This window comes from Pseudonaja textilis, chromosome Z, assembly GCF_049901715.1.
Source record: "Pseudonaja textilis isolate UNSWEBS1 chromosome Z, rPseTex1.2, whole genome shotgun sequence".
Lineage (NCBI taxonomy): Eukaryota > Metazoa > Chordata > Lepidosauria > Squamata > Elapidae > Pseudonaja > Pseudonaja textilis.
Genome location: NC_142008.1, coordinates 19,448,040 through 19,469,497, shown reverse-complemented (window position 1 = coordinate 19,469,497; position 21,458 = coordinate 19,448,040). Strand labels below are relative to the sequence as shown.

At 37.7% G+C, this 21,458-nt stretch overlaps 1 protein-coding gene across 1 annotated transcript in view; it reads left to right on the top strand.

Moving 5' to 3' along the window:
- Positions 1-20,566, top strand: part of APBB1IP (amyloid beta precursor protein binding family B member 1 interacting protein) — a 52,999-nt gene extending 32,433 nt beyond the window's left edge. The window contains exons 9-14 of the mRNA XM_026710024.2: positions 1,889-2,032; positions 6,899-7,009; positions 12,453-12,551; positions 12,905-13,016; positions 15,718-15,821; positions 19,195-20,566. Coding sequence (XP_026565809.1) covers positions 1,889-2,032; positions 6,899-7,009; positions 12,453-12,551; positions 12,905-13,016; positions 15,718-15,821; positions 19,195-19,773 — 1,149 coding nt within the window. The 3' untranslated portion in view covers positions 19,774-20,566. The remainder of the gene's footprint in view (positions 1-1,888; positions 2,033-6,898; positions 7,010-12,452; positions 12,552-12,904; positions 13,017-15,717; positions 15,822-19,194) is intronic.
- Positions 20,567-21,458: the final 892 nt, after the last annotated feature.

Sequence of the window (21,458 nt, the reverse complement as noted above, 5' to 3'; positions counted from 1 at the left end):
GTAAATCTGACCATTTGAGTCAAGCTAGAACTTGATTCACAGGACCACGGAAACCAGTTTTGACTGTTGTGTGAGTTTAGGAACAAATTGATTCTATGATAGATCCATGACAAAGGACCGAGGAGAGATATCTCAGCCACAGAAGGAATAGGGACAGAAAAGGCATCTCGGAGATGTCTTCCTAGTTCTCTGGGAAGGAAAGGCAAGGGAGAGAAGACCTGATTTCATACCTTGCAATGATTTGTTCCTGTAACCTTGCAATACAAGTAGAGTTAGTGTTCATGGTTCTGGTTTCCTGCCTGGGCTACCTTAAAGGGATGACAGGCATATTCAAAGACATGGAAACTTGCCATCTCATTCCAAATATATATGAAGACCCAGGCCTTCCTAAAGGTTTGTCTTGGCTTCGCCAAACTAAAGAGGAACATTTGCTAATTACTGTGAGGTTGTCCAAAATAATGGTTTACCTTTTCTCCTATTTAAAGCAGGCTAACAGATTAAAATGTTCAACTTTGCAGGCTTATATATTTAATAAATAAATAATTCTACTAACTTTGTTTAAAAGCTCTGTCTGTCAGTGTTTTAAATATGACACTGCTCTGAAAAAGTTCATGTATTCAAAATCCCAAAGGAGTTATTTTCAAGCTTGAGCTTGGAAGGTGGTAAGTACATCTGCTTGCACTGCCAAAATGCATGGTGCTGTTTTTAATACTTGGGTCTGTGTGTGCTTTGTGTTAGAAAACTTTCCACCACCTGGTGAATGGCTACTTTTGGACTCTGATGCGTGTAAGCTGTAGAAGCCTTGTTTTTCTTATAGAACAATGGTGCCCTCCAGTTGTTTCAGATTATACCTACCATACTAGAAATTATTATCAGAACTGATGAGAGTTGGTTCGAAATAGAGAGGGCACTAACTTGCAGGTCATTTTGGAAGGACCAGCATTTAGTCCTTGATATCTGTGTAAGTTTGGCAAATATTCCTTGAGAAAATATGGGTAATAATTTGGCAAATAAACTGTTGTAGACTTTCATAGCTGGGCTCTTTTGGGCTTCAGGATTTAATACAGTGATCTGACCAGGGGTCGGCAACCTGCAACTCTGGAGCCGCATGTGGCTCTTTCATCCCTCTGCTGCGGCTCCCTGTCGCTGCCACAATTTTGAGAGGAGATTCCAATTGGGGCAGGGGAGGAAGCATGGTGCGCCAGGAGGAGACTCTATGGCAAGGGGCGGGTTTTCCAGTCAGCTCCACAATTGATATGGTAGAGGAAAGGTAGAGGAAAAAGGATGCTGCACTAGGAGGAGACTCTATGGTTGGGAAACCGGACCTGCAGTCAGCAGAGGAAAAAGGACATCGTCCTAGGAGAAGACTCTATGGTGGGGGAACCAGACTTCTGGTCAGCTCCAGAATTGAACAGGGGGCTTCTGGTTAGGACCTTTGTGGCTCTTTGAGTGTTTAAGGTTGCTGACACATGGTCTAAACAACAGATTACCTGATGTTTTGCCAGCAACTGGTATCTTTAGAAGCAAGGTGGTCATCAAACCCTGAAGCTCAACCCTGTACAATTTGGCAATTATTCATGAAGGAAATTTGGGGAAGCTTCCCAAACCAGTATAAGCCTTGTGAGGGTTACTTTAAAGCCATGCCGCCCGAAGTTTTTATCTCAAATTCAGCCATTGGTTAACGCCTGCCTCTTCAAGAGCTCAAGGAAGTTATTCACATGTACAGGGGATCAAGCATTGTCCTATTTTTGATGGTGGTGAAAGAAAGATCAGAGCTGATGGGATGAATGGAGACTCAGGCTTTTGGAAGCACAACTGAACAAGCCATGTTGTAAGACACTTGGCTTATTCACTTGCTGCTCTATCTCACCATTTTTTCCCTCTGCAGGAAAGCTTCTGTGGTACATCTGTTGCTGTGCCAGAAGTTGAAGGTGCCCTTTATTTAAAAGAAGATGGAAAGAAGTCCTGGAAAAGGCGATATTTTCTTCTACGAGCTTCAGGCATTTATTACGTCCCCAAAGGAAAGACCAAGGTCAGGCATGTCAAAAAAATGTTTTGAAACATTAAAGCAATTTGTAAAAGGGAAGACAATGCAGCATCCTGGTAACTGTTGAGGAGGTGCCCCTGAGAGATGCTGTTTGGGCAAATATGGAGAATGGGTGGCAGAATTCCTTTGAACTCATTCCCTTTATAGACTACTATTTTTGTTTTTCAATAATAATAAATTGCATTCATAAAAAATTCAGTCACGAAAAGAATTAACATCTCTAAACTGCATTTGGTCCTCCACTGCAAAATAATATAATTATTTTTGCTTAATTTTAAAGAAAGTGAAGTAAAATAAACTGGTATAGCTTTTCATGCCAAACTGCAGATAAGAAAGCTGCCATTGTTTGGGCAAGGGCAAGGAGAGAATTCACCCAGGAGCTGCTTCTGTTTAGCTCCTCCTTTTTTCTAGAGATCCTTTCAGAAACTATTCTGGATTCTATTTAACACAGGTGCATATTTTTCCTGAGTGGTCCCCCCCCAAATCCCCAGTTGGCCACAGCAATGTCCTTAATCCGGGATCAAACACATCAAAATGGCTCTCACAATCATTCTTTTTTTCTCCCCTTTGAGTTTTTTTCTCTGGCCTGTGGGTACCCCTGCAGTTTTTTATTTGAAAGCGCTAAGTCAGATGGATTCTCACTTTTTTTTTAACGGTATCTGCCTAAGAAAGATCCCTTTCTCAGCTGTTCTTGTGAACTAAGTGTCAGCATTCCAGAAAACCTCAACTCCAACCAATAACTCATTACATATCTGATATTAACACAGATGAGAAAGTCCAGAAATATTTCATAAGAAGAGTCCTCCACTCCTCTACTCTTGCAGAATACCTTATACCACCAGACTTGAAATTCTAGACCTAGAAAACCTAGAACTACGCTGCCTTCGGTCCGATCTAAGTACAGTATATAAAATTAGACATTGCAATGTCCTACCTGTCAACGAATACTTCAGCTTCAACCATAACAATACAAGAGCACACAATAGAGACAAACTCAAAGTTAACCGTACCAAACTTCATTGCAGGAAATACAACTTCAGCAACAGAGTGGTCAACGTCTGGAATACTCTACCTGATTCTGTGGTTTCTTCCCCAAACCCCCCAAATTTTAACCTTAGACTGTCTACTGTTGACCTCACCCCTTTCCTAAGAGGTCTGTAGGGGGCGTGCATAAGCGCACCAACGTACCTACCATCCCTGTCCTATTGTTTCTTTTTATCTTTTTATTTTTCTTATATGTATCTATTTCATGTATTCATAACTATGTTTATACGTATACCTGTTATCGCTTGACAGACACAAACAAACAAACAAACAAACAAATAAATAAATAAATAAATAAATAAATAAAACTCCAAGACACACATCTTCTCAAAGGTTCCCTTTATTAGAGTAGTAAACTGGCACATTTGGGAAATCCCGAATCTGAAAGTTCTTGGTTTCCTTCAATAGGTAAAATATTGCAAATCCACCCCCTGCACCCTCATTGCAACAAATACCCCAATCACCATCTGTCCCAACTTGAGACATTCCCTTAATCACTCTTCAACCAGATGCAGAAATAACATGACCTTGACGTAGAAAAAGAATGCTATTATGTCTTAACCATGTACACGCCAAGAAATCCCCCTCTCTCATTTTCCCAGGTTCAAGAATGTGGCAGTGTAGAAGCATCTGGTGCTATTATGGCTGCCAAAGCTGCCACTAAGTGCTGAAAAGCTTCTAGTATTAAAAAAAATTACAGGTAGTCCTTGACTTACTTAGTGATCGTTCAAAGTTACTATGGCATTAAAAAATGTGACTTATGACTGGTTTTCACCCTTATGGCCATTGAAGCATCTCCATGGTCATGTGATCAAAATTCAGACACTTGGCAACTGACTCATATTTATGACTATTATGACTATCCCCTTTTGTGACCTTCTGACAAGCAATGTCAATGGAAAAGCCAGAGTCACTTAACAACCTTGTGACTAATGGAACAATCGCAATGATTCACTTAGCAGCTGTGGTAAGAGAGGTCGTAAAAGGGAGCAAAGCTCACTTAACAAATTTCTCACTTAACCACAGAAATTTTGGACTTTGCTTCCGGTTTGAGTTCCTTCGGTGACAGACAGAAATCCGCGATCGTGCGCGGTTTCGGTCCGGGCTCGCCAGTGGAGTGCCCCGAGCTGCCTGGTTTCGGGGCTAAGCCACCCCATAGAGGTGGTGAAGAGGGGGGAGACTGCCAGCAGAGTTGAGGAGAGCTGCATCTCTCCTCCCCAGCTGGCCATTTCTCCCTTTCCCGAAGGCAGTTGCAGCGGTGGTCACCTCAAAGAAGAATTCGACCAGAAAAGAATGTGCAGGACGAAGATAAGAAGTGAAAGTTTTGGCTGACCAGGTTAAATTACAATAGCAACAACTAAGGTACCCTGGAATTTAAACTTACAAAAAGATAACATTGCTCCCAAAGAAGAGTCAGAAGCAGCGAAGGAGAGTGAAAAGAGAAAGGTTTGGGTTTTTTTTTCTTCTCTCCCTTTCCCTATACTGACAACTAAGAAACTTAAATAAGAAATCAGAAAAATCTGCTTTGACATCAACAGGCAGTTAAGCTGAAAATAAAACAAAATGTCAAAGGGATAATAAAGATTTCTGGACACTAAAAATTTTTTTTCATAAGCAGGAAGAGAGAGAAAAAGAATAAAAAGGCAGGATCTGGAAAGAGGGAGGAGACTGCCTGGAATTAAGAATCTACAGTAAAACTTCAACAAGACTTCTAAAAGATACATTTTAACTGAAACTTTGTAACTAAACAGTAGAACCCCAGGAAGAGAAAGTGAAAAAAACGAGCAAAAAGAAACAGCTTGCATTTGGATTACTTGATGATCTTTGGATTCTTGGTGATTGCATTTGAATGACTAAAATTAATCGGGTGGTTGTTTAAAAATTTATACAATGGCACTACTTCTGGATGAATTGAAAATGGAACTTAAAAAGTATAAAGAAGATGCACAAGAAGGGAAGGGTTCTTTTGGCTTCGTTTTTCAATTCTTAGAAATGGAGATTTGGAACTATGAGAAACAACAAGAAATGTCTGCAAAACAAGAAGACTGGGACAAAGAAGAAGCCATCTTTAATGAACAAGCTATTTTATGTGGGGAAGAAAAAGGAAAGGGGGGAAAGAGAATGGAGAATTTAAGGCTTAAAAAAACAACCAAAGAAAAGAAAAATAATTTGAAAAATAAGTATAATACTGGAAAGCAACAGAAAAGGGGAATAAAGAAGAGAGAAATAGAGGTAGAGAGACAAGGGGGTAAAAAGGGGAGAGAGAAGAAGAGAGGGAAGAAGGAAAGAAGGAAAGAAAAAGAAGTTACAAAGAACTGGAACAAGATATAGAGAAACGACCTATTTAGAGATAATGGGTGAAATTTTAACTGAAAAAGGGATTCTGTAAAGGTACATAAGATTGTATTGTTATATTAGTAATAGAAATAACTTTAGAAAATTGGAAACAATGTATGATTAAAATGAAGGATAAAATAGTTAGTGTAATTTAATGAAATGTTTGTTAATAAAATAAGTGAAATAAAATAAAAGAGAAAATTGAATTAGGAAAGGACGGGAACATTTTAATTAGTTAATGTTTTATAAAATATAAGTGAAGGGGGGGAATTAATTATGGAAAGCTTATAATTGTTCCCATAGAAGTATGATATTTAATTGAAAAGTAATGTTAAAGAAGTTAAGATTTTAATGAATGTTAATATTAATGATAGAATTGAATTGGAATGGAATGTGTTGTTTTAATTACATATATTTATAATTTTTTCTTTTTTTAAGAATATAGTGTGTATTTTAAGAATGTACCAAGCAGAATCCAAATGGAAGTTATGTATTATATTGAAGGTTATAACTTTAGGGTATATTTTGAAGCCTAAATAAGAGTTAAATGGATAAACTTAAAAGATATCATACTCCAAGTCATACTCCAATCAGTAACTACAGGAGGAACTTTGGTTAATGAGAAAAGATAATAGATAATTGAAACAGGACAGGCAAAAAATATAAATATAATGATTTGAATTGAGGTGAGATAATTAAAATAAAATTGAGAAAATTAAAAGAGGGGAGAAGCTATGCAGAAAATGTAAAACAGTAATAAGATACGGAATAGAACATAAAAATGAGCATGAAATTGAATTTGTGTCTGTACGAAGAAATGTAACCCGGGATTACACTATTTTCAAAAACGATGTTTTATTTGTATTTTTTTTGTGAAAACTCAAATAAAATTTACAACAAAAAAAAAGAAAGGAATTTTGGACTCAATTGAGATCGTAAGTTAAGGAATACCTGTATATGTACTCGAGCCAGGAAGACTTTGGGCACTGTTTTATTTCCATTCAGATTGGCACTTCATCCACAGATCCTTCACTGGGAAACTTTGTTGCCATGGCAACCCATTAAAAACAGCCAATGTGCATTTTCTGATAGTAGAAACTCTGTTTGGCAGGAGTACAAATTGGCACAGAATGACAGATGAAGTTTTCACCTATGTACAAATAAGCTTTCGGCATGCATTACTGAAAAGTCTCCTCTTCCTTAAGAATTCATTGCATCTTTCTTAAACAAAATTGTAATATTTTTGTGGATTTATTTTTGCAAAAGGTAGGTGAATCATTTCCATCAAGTCCTCTGAAGAATAATGCTACACATCTTCCCCATTACTCCTAAACTTATAATGTGTTACAAAAGTTGCATTGCCATTAATTTTCAGATCAAGAAAGTTATCCAACGTGGAAGAGGTGGCCTTCTTTTGAATACATAGACAATTATTCAAATAACTAAAGATTGTGTTTTAAATTTTTTTAGACATCCCGAGACTTGGCTTGTTTCATACAGTTTGACAACGTAAATGTTTATCATGGTGTGCAATACAAAACGAAGTATAAGTCCCCTACTGATTATTGTTTTGTCCTAAAGGTATGTATTATGTAACATTCACTCTTTACTGTATTGTATATTGTGTACTGAGTTTCATATGTTGATCATGCATTCATATAATGTCTATTCAAAAATAATCCTTGCTGAGTTTAATAAGGTAGAGGGATATCTGGAGAGAATAGTAAAAAAAAAGATGGCAGCCACAAAGGGGCAATCAAAACTCCAGCCATTTTTATGTTTAACACACACTAATAAAAAGCAGAGTGTCGATCACACCATTGGGTCCACCTTTTGACTGTTATGACTATATGTATAGACACCCCTGATAAGGCTCATTCCCAGATAAATGTGTACATAAATTTGCATTTTACTGCAAAAATGCATTGTCTAATTTTTCAGGAGAACTATTTTCGGTAGCCGCATAAGGGTTTGACAAGGAGATCATTATAATTTTAAGAAATGGGTTTGTGTTTTGACCACTGCTGGCTCATTCGTAAATCATCTATTGGTAGTGACATTGTCAGGTGTGCAGAGTAGTGACAGATAAAAAGTAATACATTTTCCAAATTGAGTGAATGAACCATATTTTGGCATACCATTCAAGCATGGTGGAGCAAACAATCTACTCTGGGGGTTGTGATGGACAGTTCAGTGGAAGTCTAATCCATGTGTGTGGCAGCTGTGAAAAAGTAGATTCCATGTCAGGGTTCATTAGGAAAAGAATGAAAATGGCAGCAGAACAAATTATTCAAGAGCTGGTGGGTTCATCTTCACTGAGTGCTTTCACACACAAATTAATGGTCATTTAGAGGGGATCTTTTAATGCAGGCGGGGGATGCTGCCCCAAAAAGCCATGCCAACCCAGTCAAATGGCCATGCCCACCTAGCCTCACCCAAGAATCGGTAGTAAAAATATTTGCATCCCACACCTGGATATAAAACTTGGATACGTATGGAGAAAAGGGCAAGGATTTTCTTCTTCTCTTTTGCTCACCATATATAAACCAAATATTATGAAATAATTCTAGGTAACAGTGATAAGCCGAGAGCTGTATCCTACATGCTTAGTTACACAACAGCAGTTACTTTTCTAAGATGTGCTTAATAACCAATAACTTTGATAGTGTCAGAAATAATTCATGCGTGGAACAGCATTAGTAGTTACTGATCATAATAGTTACATGCTCTTTAGGTAGCCGGTAAGAAATGTAAGCCCTGAGCTATGTAAATTGGATTTTTACGGAAGGGAATATATGAATGTAGCTGATGTATGTAAACATTTGCTTACAAAAAGGGTTGCTGAAACTGAATCATCTAGAACAATATTTCTTAATGTCATGGTGATTGGGGAATCCTGAGAGAGGAAGTCCACATATCTTAAAGTTATTGAAGTTGATAAACACCTGAACATCCCTTGTCCTCATAAGCAGCCATATTTTCTACCATGGTTTTAAATTCTTAGTTTTAATCTTTAATCTAGATGGCTGTTTAATCTACAGGCCATTTGTCTGAGGTCTTATCATGAACTTCCCAGTTTTAAGATTGGAAGGAGAGAATCCTTTAAGTATTTTGTCCTTTTAGGGACTGATTGGCGCAAATACATGGGAAAAGGTCTTTATCGTTACATCCCCGAATATGATTCCTGTGAGGCTGCAATTGTTACCTATTCCCTGCTTTTAAAAAGGGCATCAAAAGAAATATTTTTCATTTGCTGTTCAGAGTTATTTAAATAATTTTCCTTTTGATTTTCAGAAATTACATTTACCTTTTGCTAAGATTATGGTTTGCTTCATTCCATATCTTGGGAGTTACAGAAAGGTGCTAAAATGCTTTCAACAAGGAAAGCTAAATTTTCCATAATGTGGGTAGCCAAATAACAGGGGTCAGCCTTATGAAATGTTTAATCCTGCCAACTATTTAAGAGTGTCAGATCTAGTGAAATAAATTAAAAACCATTACTCTTTTTGAAATATGCAAAAATGTGTTCAGCCGCCATTATTTTATTGGTGCTAATGAATAATCAGAGAATTTGCAATCCTGGTTTAAATGAGAAAAGACTACTCAAACTCAAAAGATAAAATTTTGTCAATAGCATTTGCTTATAGTTCAAATGCAGGTTCTGGGCACTATGTTGTGTAGTATTTCTTCAGAAAATTTGAAAAACCAACAACATAAAGTCCTTGCTTCTGATTTTTTTTTTAAAAAAAAAATCTTCACAGCTGGTGGTAGTAAGGTAATCTATATGTAAATTGGCTCATTTAGTCAGTCTGTTGTGTCTCTTGGATGCCAGGAGAATTTAATTATGCTTTATTGGCACAAGTTTTGCTTGAGTAACCTGAGAGTAATGGTGCATAATGTGGAATTAATCTAGGGTGAAAGAATTGGTACCCTGGGAGAAAACTGGCACAATAGCGTCCTCTTATCCCACTTCCATTGCTTAGTACTTCTCTTCAAAGCCCATACAGTTCATTTTCCTAATTCTTTCAGACTTTGCTCTTTCTCAAATTGGGTTGCGGTTCTTTAACAACAGTGTGGGTAGCAACATTGCTTGTTTACTAATAGCATTTGCGGCTTTCCCTGAAATAAAATGGAAAAGATATCTGGGATTTGTTTTGGTGCCTCCCTTGTCTGAGTCGTTGAAAATAGCATAATAAAAATATAACCATATGATAGACTATTAAAAACAGTTAAAAATCATTCTGGTAGCACTTGTCAGACAAACAGATTTTATTAAATGCCTTTTTAATTCATTAATTTAAAAAACATGAAAAGCCATTTGATAATCTTTAAAAGCTACTTTTAGCTACTTTCTAGTCTTTCTAAAGCAAGTATGATAAAGGAAAAGGAAAAGTGATCATAGCATCTTCTAACATTGTATGGAAGCATAATAGTGGCGTTTGTATTATACAGCTGACCCATTCTCGTACTGTAACTCCCATCTCTTGACAGTCTATCATGGTTAAAAACAGTGCATCTGTTTCGGGCTGTCTCTTAGCTCCTTCAAAAGTTGCCTTGATAAGATCACACCTGGAATATTGCATCCAGTTTTGGTTTCCACGATATAAAATAGATGTTGAGACTCTAGAAAGAGTACAGAGAAGAGCAACAAAGATGATTAGGGGACTGGAGGCTAAAATATATGAAAATCGGTTACAGGAAATGGGTATATCTAGTCCAGTGAAAAGAAGGACTAGGGGAGACATGATAGCAGTGTTCCTCTATTGGGGGGCTGCTATAAGAAAGAGGATTCAACATATTTTCCAAAGCACCAGAAGACAAGATAAGAAGCAATGGTTGGAAGCTAATCAAGGAGAGAAGCAACCTAGAAAGAAGGAGAAAATTCCAGACAATGAGAATAATTAATCAGTAGAGGGGCTTGCCTCCAAAAATTGTGGTTGCTCCATCATTGGAGATTTTAAAATAGAAATTGGACAGCTATTTGTCTGAAATGGTACAGAGTCTCCTTCTTGGGCAGGAAGTTGGACTAAAAGACCTCCAAGGTCTGTTCCAACTTCGTTACTCCGTTATTCTGTTAAGGTGGCCAGGAGTGGGTCACTTCCTGGCACTTAATTTTTTTTTCTTTTACTCTCAGTGGTGAAGTCATTGAAGTTGACATAATCACATGTCCTGCTTTCTTTCCACATCTGTCCTCCCACCAATGAAATTATAAAGCAGCCTCAATTTTTGGTCTTTCTGCTGCAGTCAGTCAAAAAAAGAAACCACTAAAATGAGTTCCCAGTGTTTATTCCCTATTTTGAGAATTATAACCAAGAAGCTATTACTTGAGATAGTATTTGCCCAGTATTCTTGCTGCCCAAGATTTTGTCCAGCGTACGATGTCACCCCAACAAATTATGATTAAGATAATTTATATACAGTTCCATTTTGAATTTATGAAATAGCTCTCCCTTCCTATCACAAATTAAAAGTATTTTAATTAAAGGTAAAATGCAAAAATGAATTTATTGGAGCATTTAAGGCTCTGTTGAATTGCGGTATGTGAGAATCAAATATTACTCACAAATTTAACAAAATCATGTCAGGCCTTGCCCCTCAACACATCTCTTTTTCTGAGAGAGAAAAACATCTTCTGGAGATGGGTTTAAGTGATAGAAAAAGAATAGTTTATCTTTATTATTTTTTAAAAAATAAAGATGCGTGATGAAGCTATTAATATTATTCAGAAAATGAAATATAAAAAGATAAACATTATAAGAAAATGTATAATCTTTTGCTTCCGTATTTCTGTATATATTTCTGCCAGTTCATTTCATAATGAATTGATTCTACTCCACAAAGCTTATGTCTAATGAATACGTTGGCCTTTAAGATGCAATCAAGCTATTTTTTATTGTGATACAGAGATCAAAGTAGCAAAAGTAAACATTTAAAAATAGAAAAGTATCTGATGCCATCTGCTGGATTTACCATGTTATTGCAAAACTATTAGCTCTTTTTTTAAGACATTCTAGCTCAAGATTTAGTTAATAGATTGGACTAGTGTTTGTACATCCGTGTCAGAAGAAAAGTTTTAGAATAGAATAGAATTCTTTATTGGCCAAGTGTAATTGGACACACAAGGAATTTGTCTTGGTGCAAATGCTCTCAGTGTACATAAAAGAAAAGATTTACAGACTGCTTTGCATTGTTGATACTTGTCAATAATCACATAGAATTAATTTGACATGTAACTTAATCCTGGGAGTTTGAGTGATGAAACCTAACATCCTGCTCATGGTCTTGAATAAATGTGAGTATGTGAGGTCCTAAGGTGATGGAAAGGTAAAATGAGGGAGAAAAAATAAGCAGGAAAGGAAGAAAAATTGTTTGGTTTTGGAAAATGCAGATAGTAAATTTGTCTTCCTGTTTTAATTACTTCCAGATGACAATTAAAAACTGTTCACATATTAGGTTTAACTTCAGAATTCTCATGTGCTTAAAATTACTTTTAGCTAAATAATATTATAAGATGTTTCAAGTCAAATTTCCTTTGAATAGAGCATAAATATTTATAATCTGTGATGTTCTGAAATATGGCTTTGTCTGATTTATTTACAGATGCACATCCAATTAGTTTCCTTTAATTTGACATTTCATTATTTAAAGCACATTTATGCCAATTCCTTTGTAATCAGTTAAAAATAAAGATAGCCCTGGCTTGCAAACTTGCAGTCTAAAATGGCTATGACAAAAACGAAGACAAGGTGAAAAGTGAATAATTTTTTAAAACGCCAAGTTTGACTACAGATCTTTAAATACCAGTTAACAATCATGTAACTCTCAGTTGTGTACCATTAATCTTTTGGAAGGATTGATGAAAAATACTGTTTTCTTCTCTGTGGTTTTTCAGTGGTTTTGTAGTTCAAAGTAGCTAAGATGTAGTGATAGACAAGAAACTTCGTTGGGAAGTTGGCTTGTCTACTGGGTTATTTCAGCAGATTTTTAATGATTAAAAAACTACTATTGCTATTATCATTTATAGCATCCTCAAATACAGAAGGAGTCACAGTACATCAAATACCTGTGCTGTGATGACAAGGAGTCTCTACAACTTTGGGTAACTGGTATCAGAATTGCAAAGGTAAGAAGAAAAAGGATATTTCTCAGTAGTAAAGGAGAAAGTAAATGGAATGATAAAAATAAAAAGGCATTAATCCTTTTCTGAGGGATAAAACTCTAGTGAATAAACATGACCATAGAATACATAGAACAGAATTTGTATTGGGATGATAAATTACTTTGTCAAACAAATAATAGGCTTTCACCCTGTTGGGTTACAGTCCTATTTACTAGTTCATAGTTTTTATGGAAGAGATTTCAAGTGAACCACCAAAGAAGAATTTCTGTTAAGATTTGATGGAACAAGCAGAGAAATGCATGTTCATTTTTTTATGATGGAAAATCTATCAGATATTTGTGGTACTTATTTTTCAGTATGGAAAGGCCTTGTATGATAACTACATTGGTGCAGTACAAAGGTTAACTTCTCGTCTGGCAAAGCCAGGAATTACTAAATCCATAGCTTCTGGGGGATCATCTTCAAAAGGTATCCAAATTATTTATTTTTTTTAAAGAAATTATTGTGAGGATTATAAGCTCTGGTTTTTTTCCCTACCATCTTGCCAATCGCTATCATTGTCTTAACCTATTTGATCATTGTAGGATGTGAATTTTTAATAGTTGAACATATTACATTTTGCAGCAGGACAATAAAGTCAATGGTATCTACTTGATGTGAACCTGAAAAATTTATCCCAAGTGAACAGAGGTTCATTTTATTAATGAGCACTGATGTGAATAACAGTTCTGCAGCCAAAGTTTAAAGGAGGGCAAAATGGTAAAAGAAAAAAGTTCATTAGGCAACTATTACTGGATAGCACTGGGATTGTTGCAAGACTTATAAATATGGTTTAATGTAAAACTTTACATTTTGCACATACAGAAATGGTTGCTTCTCCATCCTAAAATATCCTGATAGGCCCACTAATTTGTTTCTTGGTTTCTTTGTAAATGACCTCTCCATTTAGAGTTAAGTTCGGCAGTTTGAACCCCACCAGGCTCAAGTTTGACTCAGCCTTCCATCCTTCCGAGATGGTAAAATGAGGATCCAGATTGTTGGGGGCAATAGGCTGACTCTGTAAACCACTTAGAGAGAGCTGTAAAGCGTGGTGAAGTGATATATAAGTCTTAAGTGCTATTGCTAATGGAGAAAATCTTTTATTTGTCCACATAACATGGTCTCAATTAGCTTGCTAAGGTGTTCTTCTTGTTCAGTCCCAACCACAATTCAGGCCAGATTTGCAATGTCTTCTTGATCCATTGCCAGGGCAGCCACTCACCATTTTCTGAGAACCGCATTGGCTGATGTCATCTTCCACATTCTATCCTACTCTTTTCTAACGCATCCCTGCAGTCATGTTTGGAAGCTCTGCTGTCTTCTGTCCTGAGCCATTTTTAAGCCCTTTTGAGCAGTTTATTTGCCAGGCTTTATTCCAGTCTAGGACATCCTCAGCTTTGATGAGCTATAATGCTTCGTATCCTATTCCCTTCCAATGACAGGTCACTGCCTCCAAAGCTACTTCGTGCTGGGCTGTTGTATCCTCTACTGGTCAGCTTGTTGGGTTTTTTTCTTCCAGTTGATCTAACAGTGACTATAAAGACTGATTCTCCTGCCACTTTCCTTACCTCTTATGCCAGAACACACCTGTAGTACTTTTACCTTCCTCAGTGACCATCATGAGTTTTTTCCCAGTCCAGAGGAAGCATGCTCTGCCTTATTTCCTACCTCGTGCCTTATCTCTTGCACTGGTTTCTTTTCTATTTTTAAAAACGTATAGGCACAGAACATAGCTATCGAATTTGAAGGAGTTCTACTTCTCTTGTTCTATTAATCTGATTCTTCGTTGCTACAGAGAGTTTCTATCAACTTGCAGCAAAATTTAGGACTGAAGGAACACCTGTTCTTTTTTATCACTGTAGCACCCAGAGCAGTGATGCTACAATTAGGACGGAAAAGAGAAAAAAAATACATGTTACCAGTCGGTAAGGAAGGAATAATCCCTAAACCAGGGGTCTGCAACCTAAAACACCCAAAGAGCCATTTTTGACCCATTTCCCACAGAAAAGAAAACACTGTAAGCCAATAATTTAATAACTGGTGTGGCCAACTTGAGGTCACTCATTCCCACCCAGTCAACTCTTGCTCTGGAATATGGAGCGAGTCTCCGTCCCCTGCCATCAACCTTACCTTCCCAGGCCAGATGAGGAGTGACAAGGAGAGGAGGAGAGAGGCAAGCCAGTGGTGGGATCAGACAGGGAGACGCAGTACAGGGCTGAAAGAGCCGCATATGGCTCCAGAGCCACAGGTTGCAGACACCTGCCCTAAACGTTGTGTTGGCAAGTGCTACAGTTCCCTGTATGGGAAGAGAATCAAGCGATCAAGTACTACGATAGCCATGTTGGACTTGATGGACCCACTGGGTCTCTTTTTGCTGTCAGTTTTCTGTATTTCATTAGCTCAGGCTTATTACCAGAACACTACAATCCAGCGTAGGATTGCTAAATTGGTTTCAGGAACAGCCGAAAGCAGCATAGCAAAGAGTTTGAAACCGCCTTCCCCATCAGTCAAAACTTTCTGCATCATATTTATTTTAAAGCAACTATATTTTGTTCTCTCATTTATTACACTGAATTGATATTCCAGTGCAAGAACTGCTTTTCTCAAAGATTCGGTTTTTAAATATCCTTGACTTAAACGGGTGAATAACAGATCATTTTCCTAACCTACTAAGCTCTTAAAGATTGTACACAGAAGTACATGTTTTCCTTTGATCCAGTTTATCATGAGGGCGACTTGATGTCCATGCTCCTTTTGGAAATTATAAACAATATTCATCCACCGCCACCAATTTATACGCTATTTTAATGAGATGGAAGACATATTGTCTTCACAGCAGGGTTCAGTAGAAGTCTGAACAAGGGTAGATTGTCCAAAATAATGCAAAAAAATTAAATCTGTACAGCAATGCTGACATTAGGCCCTTTTCTCTGTTTCTTCCAAGTTAACAGATGGCCTAGAAAAGTATTTGAAATATGTTTTTGCAGCATGATTCTCCCTGAGTTTGCTGGTTCCTGCCTTGCCAATCTCAATTCTTACTGATGATACTGAATAAGATTATTTTTGTTTAATTATTTTTAGTAGCAAAAGCAAACAAATCTCCTCTTTCTTCTTTGTTGTATTATTATAGGTAGCTTTCATGCCAATGGACAAATTCCCCAAAACATAACTCTTAATACAGCGATCACTGCAGAAACTGGAAAATCTGCTGATATGCCAAAGATAGAAATTAATGTAAGTATGCAAAAACTGCAGTCCTTCCTACCTTTTGAAAAGAAAGGGTCTCCCAAACCTAGTGGTCTTTTTTTTTTTTCTGAATAAGTCCTATTCCTTGCCAGAAGTTGGAAATTACCGTATTTTTCAGAATATAAGATGCACTTTTTCCACCCCCAAAAGTGGGTTTAAATGTCTGTGTGTCTTATAAAATGTCGAAGCCCCGCTGGCCCCCACCCTTCAGCCTCTGCCTCCTAGCAATTTGCCTCTTTGCAGCAAACAGCCTAGTCAGCTTCAGCATAGCCTGATTAGCACAAATTGATTGCCGATTGGATCGGCCTCCTGACAGTCAGCTGTTTCAGGCTGCAGGTATTGTGTCTTTGCCTATTGCCGCGCCTGCGTGCCCCATTTTCAGCCTCTGCGTTCCATTTTCTGCCTCCTCACGCCCCATTTTCTGCCCATTCCAATTCCTACTGCCTGGAACAGGTGGAAAATGGGACACTCAAAGGCCAAAAATGGGGTGTGCGGAGGCTGAAAATGGGATGCAGAGGCCAAAAATGGGGCGCGCAGAGGCAGCAATAGGCTATGGCGATCCCTGCAGCCTGAAACAGCTGATGTTGGGAGGCTGATCCAACCAACAATCAGCTGCTTGTGGTAATCAGGCTGTGCTGAGACTGAAAAACAGGCTGTTTGCTGCAAGAAGGCAAATTGCTCGGAGGAAGCAATTTATTTTTCTTGTTTTCCACACCAAAAGCTTGGTGCATCTTATACTTCTCCGCGTCTTACACTTCGAAAAATACGGTAATGCTGGGAATTGGTAAAAAACATTGCAAATTGTGGTCACGTGATTGGAATGTTGCAAACGGCCATTTGCCAAACACTCAAAGACAATCAAATGTCCACAGGGATGAGTGTGGGTTTTGAAACTTTGGAAATGTTGTAAGTGGCTCCTGGAGAGTTCATCTTAACTTCAAATAGTCATCAAGCAACTGGTTGTAAATCAAGGATTACCTGTACCTTGCTTGAGTTTAATTTCAGACCCTTCTTGTCCCTTCTACTCCACATTAATTCATTATAAAGAATGTTAAATTTTGCTTCCAATCTCTTCCATTAAGTCTCTTTGTGAATTAACATTTCACAACGGGGAGGGGTAGCATAAAAAATTAGTAATCAGAATACTGTAGGTATTAGAAATACTGAATGCAGGTGAATGTTAGGTATGGCTAAGTCTCTCCTTATGCTTCTACTTTTTTTTAAATATAATTTTTGGTGTTATAACTAGTTTGATTTTTTTTAAAAAAAAGTTTATACCAAAATGATTATGTGGATCTTTGGTTGTTCGGGTTTTCTCCCGCGTAAGATTCGAAGTATCTAGGCAACGTTTCAATGAAGTCTCATTCATCATCTTCAGGCTTCTGTCTTCGGCTCTTGCTTCTCAGAGTGATGTGAGATTGCAGCTGCTTCTTCCTTTTAACTGCTAGTGGGGTGGGATTGGGTGGGGCTTGGCTGTGTTCTGATTGGGTGGGGGTGTGTTCTCATTGGTAGGGGGTTTGGCTGTGTTCTGATTGGTTGGGGGTTGGCCGTGTTCTGATTGGTTGGAGGCGTGTTCTGTTCAGGTGGGGCTTGGTTGTGCTCAGGTTAGTCTTAGTTGCTGGGGGATTTGAGTTGGTGAGCTGTGATCTTGCTGTTTGGCTTCGAGTTCGTGGTCGTGCTGCATCTTCATAGTGGGTGTCGGTTTGCTTCATGTATGGCTCGGGAGGGTTTGAAGTGGTAGTAGTGATGCAGCTGCAGTGCAGCTTCTGGTCCATGGTCGTGTCTCATCTTCTGAGTGGGTGTGAGTCTGTTTTCTACATGGAAGTGTGGTGGTGGCATCTTGTGTGGCTCTCATGGGTGTGGGTCTGGTGTCATTCTTCATGTTAGGTACTCGCCTGTTCATGAGGGCGGGTTTCCAAATGGCTGGAAGGCGGGAGGTGTCGCTCTCGCTTTGTTCATGCTATGTGGGCATTTTTCTATCTCTATGGCTTCTCTGATTATTCTGCTGTTGAAGTGTTCGGTTTTGGCGATAGTCCTGGTATTTTTAAAGTCAATTTCATGTCCTGTGGCTTTGAGGTGTTGGACCAGGGAAGAGGTCGTTTCTTCTTTTTGATTGAGTTCTTATGTTCTTCAATGCGTGCACTTATTCTTCTGTTAGTTTGTCCAATGTATGTGGTAGGGCAGGCAGTGCAGGGATTTCGTGATACTCCTTGGTTTTCTAATTCGATTTTGTCTTTGGGGTTTCTTTAGGATGGTGGATATTTTTCTGTTTGTGCAGAATGCTGTTTTAATGTTGTGTTTTTGGAGGATCTTGCTGATTTTGTCTGTAGTGCCTTTTATATATGGGAGGAGGGCTTTGCCGTTTTCTTGTTCTCTGTCTTGGATTTTGGTTGGGGTTTCCTCAGAAACCTCAGAAAACAAAATGATTATATATATATATATATACTTCTACTAACATTTGTAACAATTCCTCTTAAAATGATACATGTTTGCACATTATTTTCATTAGGTGTGCATTTTATATAATTCTCTACCTCTGTGTGTATGTGTGTGTGTGCATGCGTGCGTGTGTTGTATATGTGTGCATTTAGCAATTGTAAAATTCAAACAATTTTTAAAGCAAACTAGATTTCAGTTCCGTATTGATTTATGTATGAAAAATTAAAAGGTAAGTTGAATTACATAAACATTTGCCCTGGTGAATGTAAAAATATTTGATAGACGTTTATTTTTATCAGCATTAATCCTAGTAAAATCAGGGAGCATCTTAATCAGGGGTATCAAACTCAAGTTTCACTGAGGCCCACATCAGGGCTATGATTGACCTCAGGGGGGCTGGGTGGGTGAGGCTGACTGGGTGGGCATGGCCAGCTTGCCACCACTTCCCAAACTGCTGGCATGTTTCCTCTTTGCACTGGGTAGAACAGGCTGAACTCACGCTGTTGTGATGTTTCCTCTTCACACTGAGTATACTGGGCCAAAGCCATGCTGGCGCAATGTTTCCACATTGGTAGACCAGGCCAAAGCAATGCGGGCCAGCCCCTTATATTTTCCAGAGTGGGTCAAATTCGGCCCACAGGCCTTGTGTTTGACACCCCTGATCTAAATAGTTGTTTTTCAACCCCAAAAGTTATAAGATGTGTGGACTTCAACTCCCTGAATTCCCCAGCCAGCATACTGACTAGAGAATTTGGAAGTTGAAGTCCACACGTTAAAGTTGTTGAATGAATGTTGCAAATGATTGATTCTTGAATAATAGACAATGTACCAATTGGGAATTCTTGATTGAATACTCTTCCATGATATTCCGGAAGTCATAATTTCTTATTCATATGCTAATCATTTTTAAATAATTCTTAAGGTTAAAAAGCCAGATGATACTTTCAATGCTGGTCAAACATCATCCCTACCTGTACAACAGGTGAAACAGATCCGCAAACGTAGTGGTTTTCAGCCTCCTCCCCCTCCTCAAAGAAGATCTTCTGCTATTACTGCGACACTGGATTTACCCAGCATTACTGAGAGAGAAAATCCAACTTTCTTACCAAATTATGAAGAATTTCCACCACCCCCTGAATTTATATCACTTCCTCCCAATTTGGAAGATCTGCCGCCGCCACCGCCGCCACCACCATCTCCACCGCTACCTGAATACTGTGAATCTCCTCCTGATTTCACTCCTCCCCCGCCTCCTTTTCTTCCTATTGGCATTGGCTCTGCAGAACTACCACCACCACCACCCTCATTCTCTGCCCCTGGTCTTCCTCCTGCAACCAAGAAGAAACCACCACCACCTCCTAGAAGACAAGAAGAAGGCGCTTGTCAAGTCGTAAGACCAAAACAAAGTGGATCAATTTCAAGGGGACATGCTTCTGAACAAGGAGATTTCATGTCTGATCTAATGAGAGCATTGCAAAAGAAAAGGAGTGAGTCATCATGAACTAAGTAGTTTCAAACATCAGGCGATCTAAAGGAGTATATGCTAAAAAAAATTATGGTAGACACAGACCCAAGAATTATTGGGTCAATTCCCGTGCTCTTTGCTTGAAGGCTGAAAAATACAATCAAGCATAGCAGACATCCTGAAGAAAAACAAGTTCCAGAAAAATTGTTTGATTTGATCCAGAATTTTTTTTAAATCAGGATTAATTTAAAAGCTGATTAGTTTAACAAAAAGCTTTTCTTTTCAGAGTTCCCCACACACCACTTGCATGTAACAATAGCCTGGATAAGACCTTGGCAGTTTGGCTCATCTAAATATAGGCTAAAACACTTTTGCAGAAATAAGGGATATAACATTGAATAACAAATTCACGCTTTGTAAATTCCCTCTTTCATTATGTGGTCAAAATCTGCCCCCTATCTGTCCCTTCTACTTTTTTGTTTTGCATAGTTGGTTTTGGAAAAATACAATTTTATTATGAACGTTTTGCAATTTATTATAGCTGTATCCTCAGTTTCTTTCAAAGACAGTGAATTTTGTTTTCAGTGGTAATATCTGCAAGCAATCTCTGTGGTTATTTATTTGGTTTAACACAGGATAATTCTTTTGGAGACAGCTTTAATTTTTCCATTCTCAACTACAAATGTAGTGGTTGTACTAGGTGATATCTAAAAATGTTTATTTCAAAAGAAAGTAATTTATTTCTTCTTACTTATATTTTATCATGTATATTTCATTTTTATTCTCCTTTATTTACTGCAATCTTCATGAATAAAACTTATTTCTTCAACCCATTGTCTAAATTAATGAAAAGCATACACTTTAGAAATTAATGGCTGGATTCATATCCTATATTAAGCCATGGTTTATTTTATGCTATGGCTTCTATAACAACAATTTTTACAGGCACAGCAATTTACATTAAGTCAAAGTTATGATGGTGCTAAAAAAATTAAAATTTACAGCAAATGTACAACTATTTATGACCTTTGCAGCATCCTTCAGTTACTTGATCACCATTATAGACAGTATATAACCTGTACCCCTTCCCTCGCAGAGTAGAGATTGAAGAGGAAGAGTTTCAATAGAACATGCTCTTTGCTTTTCTATTGTAAAAAAAAGTTTTATTCAGTCTCATTGTGATGACAGACCAGGGAATCCTATGCATGCTATACAAACAGCTTATTGTCAGGATTCCGGCATTTAAGCCAATTAAATCATGAGTCTCAAACAGTTCAATACACGTTTTATAATTATCACTTATATCATGTACTCTCTTGATATCTCCTCCAGTATCTCTGCTCTGCATGAAGAGACAAGAAGAAATGCAAGCTATTTTTTTTCTGCCAGTTCAATTACATTCCTTTTGAAAAATGAATCCCTCAGCAGTCCATTGTTCTTCTGATTTCATTTTAAGTTATCTAGTTTCCTATACTTGTAAGTCTTGATGTGTTAATCATTGTTTTTACATCGTTTCTTCACTACAAAACACTTAAGCCACTGTTGGCTTAATCCAGTAAAGTATTTTCAGGCAGAGTCTGAGTTTATATTTGTTTTATATTCTTAATATGGCATTCCTAACTTAACTGATTTTTGAAATCTACATTTGTTTTAATTTTATTGTGCATAAAAAATGCCACCCAAATCTCAGTTTGTGTTCTTCCAATTATAACTTTCTTTTA